Here is a 7335-nt window from a genome sequence, read left to right on the forward strand (position 1 = left end):
TTTTTCATCTTCTTCTGCTCTTGTGTTCACATCATGTGTTTTCCGTAAGGCCAATAATATTAATGGAGGTGAATAAGGCGCCGGCGAATTATGTGTCTTTTGATGCTAATAAAGAAGTAAACAGTGGTGGGCAAGGCGGCTTTGGAAGGCGGCCTGAGGTGGAGAGTTGCTTGCCCAAGGGGTTTCGACAGACCTCGGCTCCAAGTCGATATGTTAACTATGACACTCTTGGCTCAACTCTTTGTTCTTCTCCTACTTCAGATCGTAAGCCATGATATACATATTCAGATGAGATCATTGTTAAGCTCTGACACAGTTGGTCATATATATATATATATATATATACATATATGTATTATACATGTATGTGCTTATTAATTTGCTTTGATGTTATATGTAAAAGAGTGGAGATGTATCGAATTCTCTATCACTTGTGTGTTATATATGTTAAAGAAAATTATTATAATCACATATATAGAATGATTTATCTATATTTATTGCAAGTTTCTAATTTAATTTATTGTTATTTATCGAAGTATTCTTTTATCATAGAAATTTTTTTGGTATATGGTTATTAATTCTTTTATGAATTACATTTTCTTACTTAACAGAGAAAAGTTCAAATTAAGGTCTATACATATATGAGCAATGCTATATCAATTTGCACGTTATGAGTGATTAACATGCTTTTATATTATTTATTAAATTAAAATGGATGGAATTTGCTGATTTTAATTTGCACCTAACAAAGTTTAGCACAACATCATTTCTCATATATATTTATATTATAATATTATATTTATTAGGGTGCTCCCTCCTAGTTTGTAAAATGACTTGGCAACACCAACGGGCTTGGGCTTGGGCTTGGACTTGGGCCTAATAAATCTGGTATATAGTAATTAAAAAGATGATCCAACTTATTATTATGTACTCCAAAGTTATCAAATTTATTACATAGAATCTAAAATAATAATAATAATCAATCAACTTATTTATAATAATATCAGTATCGCAGTTAAGCATAAAAAGATCGATTCCAAAATTAGACAAAAATAGGAAAAACTCATTGCTTAAATATTAATTTTTCTTTTTTGTTAGACGTAAAAAAACAAGATTTTAATTGCTTAATAACATACCAATTATTAACTGGCTACCATATTATAAAAAGATTCACTATATGAAAATGATCTCATATTCATTTTAATTACTTATAAAATTATGGGGTCTTTTTCAAATTATATTATTTTGTCTTTTAAAAAAACTAATGAGTTTATAATAAAATACAAATAGTTAATTTATTACCAAAATTTATACTAATTAGTTAATTTTAGGTTATATAGTATTTTATTGTTATTATTTAATATACATTTTAGTAATAACTTTCAAGTTTATTTTGGAAACTAATTAGTTACTATAAAATATAACAATTTACTATTTTTATTTAATAGTTCTATTTAGTATAAATACATGTTTTAGTAACATATATATATGGCATTCAGATAAAATATAACAATTAAAAAAAACTTACAAGTTCCTTTTAACACATAGCAAATAGTACAATAGATACTTTTGAAGCTTATTAATTTAATTTTTTAAATAAATTAAAAGCAACTACAAAATTATTTTTCATATATAACATAAATTAATTAACCAAATTATATGAGCAATTGCAACGGTAGAATTTCCCTAACACCCAAGATCATCTTGGGTTGTGTATATCAGTTTTAGAAAAAAGAAAAAAAAAACAATTAAAACCATGGTGAATATATTAAGTGAGGTCGACAAAAATGTGAAAGAGCAAAGTTATTTGGGCGTGCAAACTTTGGTGTATTGGAAATCAGCACCACATGCTTAGTTTGTTTGTACACAAATTCAGTATTTTGATTCTTTTGGATTTACCGTATTTTTGGTTTTGGAGGTTTCCAAACTCCGAAGAGAACATTCATAAAAAATTCAAGTACAATTGACACGGTTATCAATATTTATCCACACCTGCCCATAATTAAATTCAACTCGGTTTCCTTTGTAATTAGTGAACTTAATTTTCTTTTCTTTTTTGAAATTAAAATTAGTGATTTTTTTTTTTTGACAAAATAGTAATAATTTAACAGCATCTCCAATGGTACTTTGAGGAAAAGTGCTTAATACTAACTATTAGAGATAGTTGTGTGTCACATTAAAAAGCAATATTATACCAAAACTTGGCATTGATGCCATACTTTTTTTTTTTTAATAAAACTAAAATAAATAATATTAAATAATAATGTATGGCATCATAATAATAAATTTAAAGAGTATTTATTATTAGAATACTTTAAAAGTAAGAGTGTGATGTTAAAAATATAGAAAATAATTAAAATATTATTTTTTCAATAATGTGGAAACAACCATTGAAGATACTCTAATTAGACCATCTTCAATGCACTATTTTGGTCTACATTTTTTTTTTCACCATAAGAAAAATGGAAGAAACCATCTTTGGATAGATATAAAGCTCAATTAGTTTAGTAGCTAAAGAATATAATCAATAAGAGGGTATTGATTATACAAAAATCGATTAATGTCAAATTAATTTTGGCTCCAGCAGCAATAAATGGTTGGCATCTCCATCAATTAAATGTCAACAATACTTTTTTACATGGAAATTTGCATGAGAAAATTTATTTGACTTTACCTTAGGGGTATAGTCCTATAATAAGGGGGAGATTCTACCTCTTAATCTAGTGTGCAAACTTTAAAAATCTCTAATGGTCTTGAACAAGCCTCTAGGCCATTGTTTGCCAAATTTTCAAGTGTTTTTCTTTCTTGATGAAGGATACACCCAATCAGTCGAATCATTCCTTATTTACTAAACATATACTTATGTCACTTTCACCTCATTACTGGTATAATGTTGATGATGTGATCATTACCAGTAATGACATTGCTAAAATTGATGCACTAAAAACAAGATTAAATGTTAGGTTTCAACTCAAGAACCTAGGAAATTCGAAACACTTCATGCGCATTGTAGTTGCTCGAACAAATAAGAAAATCCTATTTTCTCAAAGAGCTTATGCACTGCAATTGCTTAGAAGAGTTTGGCGAAGTTGGATCCGGGCCAATCAATACGGCTATAAAGCCTAATTTGAGACTTGACAATAAAAAATGTGAGATACTGCCTGATGCTCAGAAATATCGAAGGGTTGTTGCGAAACTTTAGTACCTTATAACCATAATTAGACTTGATATGCAGTAGATAAATTGAGTCAATACTTGATTGTTCCTCGATTACCTCACATGTTAGATGCAGAAAGACTTTTACCATATGTGAAAGGAAGTCTTGGACATAGAATTTTATTTTCTACATATTCCAAGGTTCAGCGATCACTGCTTACACAAATTTATATTGGGGCTCATGTCAAGATACACGAAGGTCAACAATAGGTTTTTGTGTCTTTCTTGACAAGTTTCTTATCTCCCGAAAAAGTAAGAAACAACAAATATTTTTTAGGTCTTCGGCTGAAGTAGAACAGGCTTGGCCCAAGCATTGGGCAGCTTGGGCCATTGCACAAGACCCCCATTTTTTAAGGCCCAATTTTTTTTTTAAAAAAAGAAAAGGCCTATTTTTCTTTTCCTATTATATAAATAAAAAATTAATAATTAAAAATTTATGAACGAATCTTTAAAAAAAAAAAAAAAAAGCTAGTGATAAAATTGTAGTTTTAATGTACACAATTTTTTTTTTTGTAAGGAGCCTAATTTTAAAATTTTGCACAAGGCCCTCAAAATGCTTGGGCCGGCCTTGAAGTAGAATATAGGGCTATGGCTAATATAATATGTGAAATCATATGGCTCATTTTCGTGCTAAAAAAGCTCAAACAAGATTATATCTTATTGCTATGGAAATATTGTGTGACAACTAAGCTGCCGTTCACATAGTTGCCAATCCATTTTTTCATGAGCGCACTGAGCATATTGAGATAGACTGTCATGTTGTTAGAGAAAAAGTCTGATAGGAATCCTCAAAACTTCCAATATCTCAACTCAAGATCAAATGACAGATTTACTTACCAATGCACCATTTCCTAACCAACTAAACTACCTCAAAACTAAATGAGTTTAAAAGACATATATGGCCTAACTTGATTAGAGGAAGGTTTAGAATAGCTTAGTTGGTATAATTCTATTACAGTGCTGCTATGCAAGTAAGGTTGACCCTGAGTTTGAATATGCCTTAGGAAAAAAAAATTAGATTTTTATAATAAGAATGAATAATATTTTTAAAAATTATTTAAAAAAATATATTTTTAAAAAGATATTTTTTTTTTATTTAGATCCTTAAGATTAGTGAATCTAAACACGGGCCTAACCCTTAGCTTAAGGCTCTCGTTAAGATTGATAGTTTATGAAGGTTGTAGTTACAAGTTGTAATAATTAGTAACTAATTGTTTCTTTGTACTATAATACAATTGTAATAATTTATTTTACAAAGAATATATATATATATATATTTTTATTATTATTGTTAATTAGCTTATTTGAGATAGAATATCATACATCTTAACCTATACCAAACCTTTACTATACTTTCTCCATCACATTTCACACCACGATCTTCGAATTAAGCCGTGTGCAGTTCACTTCAGCGAGCATATTAACATTTTAAACAATGAATACTATTTTGAGAAATTAACAGTTTTTTTTTTCTATGTCTCTCTCATTCAATGTCACACACGAGTTGCCGCTGTAAGTCAAACTCCAATTTTCACAGCCTCTATTGACTTCTACTTTTTTTTTTTAATTCAATTCTAAATGTTGTATTAAAATGAAACATCAGTAATTCTCATATCAATAAATTACATACAAAATTCATAGTGAAAATAGTTATTTACTTCTAATACTTCGCAATGAAATTCCCTTTTTAATTAAAAAGTAATAGTACTGTATTAGGATATTTAGTTTCTTATTAAATTTGGTCACTCAAAAAAAAATATTGTGAAATTTTTTCTTTTGAAAAATTATTCTTGCTTTAGCATATATAGAAATGATATATAACTTAAACATTAATGTGCAAATTATATACATTAAATTTGCACCTAACAACAAGATATAACTTACTGCATATTTACTTAGCCATTTTCTTTTAATATAATATTAGAGAAATGCTAATTACAACTTCTTATTATAACTTCTTAGTCAATTTTCATGTCCGAATTCACATGCCGAAATATTTTTTTTAAAATTTTTTTTATAGCGGTATTTGTTATAGTTACAGTATCATTCCTATAATTTTTTTAAAAACTCCGAATAGTTTACGGTACGTACCAAAAATAGAGTTTCTGATATTCCAGTTTACCACGCGCATTCAAAAAGCTTCAAAACATATTTTCGGTACTGTAAACTATTCGAAATTTTTCAAAAATTTACAGGGATGATGTTGTAAGCATAACGAACACATCTGTGAAAAAAAAAATTGAAAAAAAAAAATATTTCGACATGTATTTTCGAGCGTGAAAATTAACTAAGAAGTTGTAATAGGAAGTTGACAATAACACTCTTTCTAATATTATATTTTGAAAACTTTATGCTTATGACTTATTTCTTTCCCAAGTTCCTTTGGACAGATTGTTTTTATTAAAAAAAAAAAAGAAAAGATCGAAAGAATCATAGTTGGTGACTGGTGTGGTATGTGGTCAAATAAGTTTTGAAACATGTGAGCGTTAACTAACATAATTTTATTTATTTTTTCTAACTATTAATATTTTTTATTTTTATATAAAAAAAATATTATTTATTTTTAAAATCCTACTCACCGACTTAAAAACCAATCCAATCAACATTGGACACGGCACACAAAGTCCTCATCAAAACAGATCTACAATTGCCATGTCATCAGTCAACCTTTCAATTATTATTAACAAATTAAAATAATCAGTTCGGAAACCTTAATGAAATCTTTAATGTTCGCACTTTACATATTGTTTAAACAACATAAATGTACAATATATTAAACTAAGATAGTCTTTATTATTATGTATTATTACGTTTAGAAATTAAATACTAGTAATGCCATTTCAAAAAGATATAATAATATTAGAAAGAAAAAGTACAAAATAATTTGGAAAACTGGGTCACCCCCACGCCTAAAATGGAGGACAAGATAGATATAATCAACTTAAACTCCTATGTCTTGAAAGTGAAAACTACTTGCATAAAATACAACGAGGGCAAAACTGACTTTTCACTTAATGAAAGAAACAACGAGGAAACCTATATATAAATAAAAACTTTATTTATTATTATAGTGCCTTAAATTTAAAAAGAAAAAAAAAATCTAATTAATGAAGGCAAAATATCAACCTTATATAAAAGGGGCATAATTAGACATATAAACCAGTGTCTCTCTTCCAAACTCACCAAAACAAAGCTCATCTATATATTCTAGAAATGTTAAAGAATCAATTATCAAGTGCGGCAGAGAGTGGAGTAGTAGAGTTGGATCATCATAATAATAATCAAGATCATCAGATCATGAAGAAGAAAATGATGATTATGATGATGAAGAGGCGAGTAGCGATTGGTGATTATGATGATGATGATATTGAAGATGAAGATGAAGTGAGGAAGATGAAGAACAATTACAACTTCTGCAAGAGGCGCGTGAGAGAGCCCTGTAGATCTTTTGGAAGAAGGTGTAGTTTGTTGGTGAAGGAGCAAAGAGCCAGGTTCTACATCCTCAGACGTTGTATCACTATGCTCTTGTGTTGGCATGAATAGTCTAATTAATTAATTAATTATAATTTTCTTTTTCTTTTTAATTAATTAAAATTCAAAGATATGGTGGGTTTTTGTGTATAAATTAATGATTTAGATATTAGTATGCCCAACACTGTAGAGTAGAGAGAGAACTGGTTTTTTGGAAATTAATATATTTTCTTTCTTCCAATCGAAATAAGAAAGGATCATTAGTTGTGTAGAATGTAGCTAGTTAATTGTTCATGTTAATAATAATAAAAAAAATTAATTGTTATAAATTTTCTTTTGCTTTTAATTATATTAGAATTTTGTGCTATCTAATTATCTCATATTTTCCTCAAAATTCAAGAGCTGGGTTCAAAGTGAACAGTGTTGTTAGTATGATCAGTTTCAAATAACGGATTTGCTTCTGTTTATTAGTGATTTTTTACACTAATTTAATTAATTCCAACACATAATCTTCTGACCAAAAAAACAAATAAAAAAGAAGACCAGAAAATTGAATGGTGGGTATTCTTGATTCTCTGGTCTTGGATAGAAAGAATCGTTTCTTAAATATGCTATTTTTGGTTTTTATTGGGTCTATATTTTGTCCCT

At 28.1% G+C, this 7335-nt stretch overlaps 1 protein-coding gene across 1 annotated transcript; it reads left to right on the top strand.

Moving 5' to 3' along the window:
* The first annotated feature begins 6293 nt into the window (after positions 1-6293).
* LOC115705965 (uncharacterized) lies at positions 6294-7016 on the top strand. Its single transcript, XM_030633465.2, has one exon. It carries the CDS (start codon positions 6430-6432, stop codon positions 6757-6759), a length of 330 nt encoding a protein of 109 aa, XP_030489325.2. The 5' UTR covers positions 6294-6429; the 3' UTR covers positions 6760-7016.
* Positions 7017-7335: the final 319 nt, after the last annotated feature.

This window comes from Cannabis sativa, chromosome 1 (assembly GCF_029168945.1).
Source record: "Cannabis sativa cultivar Pink pepper isolate KNU-18-1 chromosome 1, ASM2916894v1, whole genome shotgun sequence".
Classification (NCBI taxonomy): domain Eukaryota; kingdom Viridiplantae; phylum Streptophyta; class Magnoliopsida; order Rosales; family Cannabaceae; genus Cannabis; species Cannabis sativa.

Coding starts and splice junctions, on each gene's coding strand:
- LOC115705965 (XM_030633465.2), top strand. CDS start 6,430: ATGTTAAAGAATCAATTATCAAGTGCGGCAGAGAGTGGAGTAGTAGAG.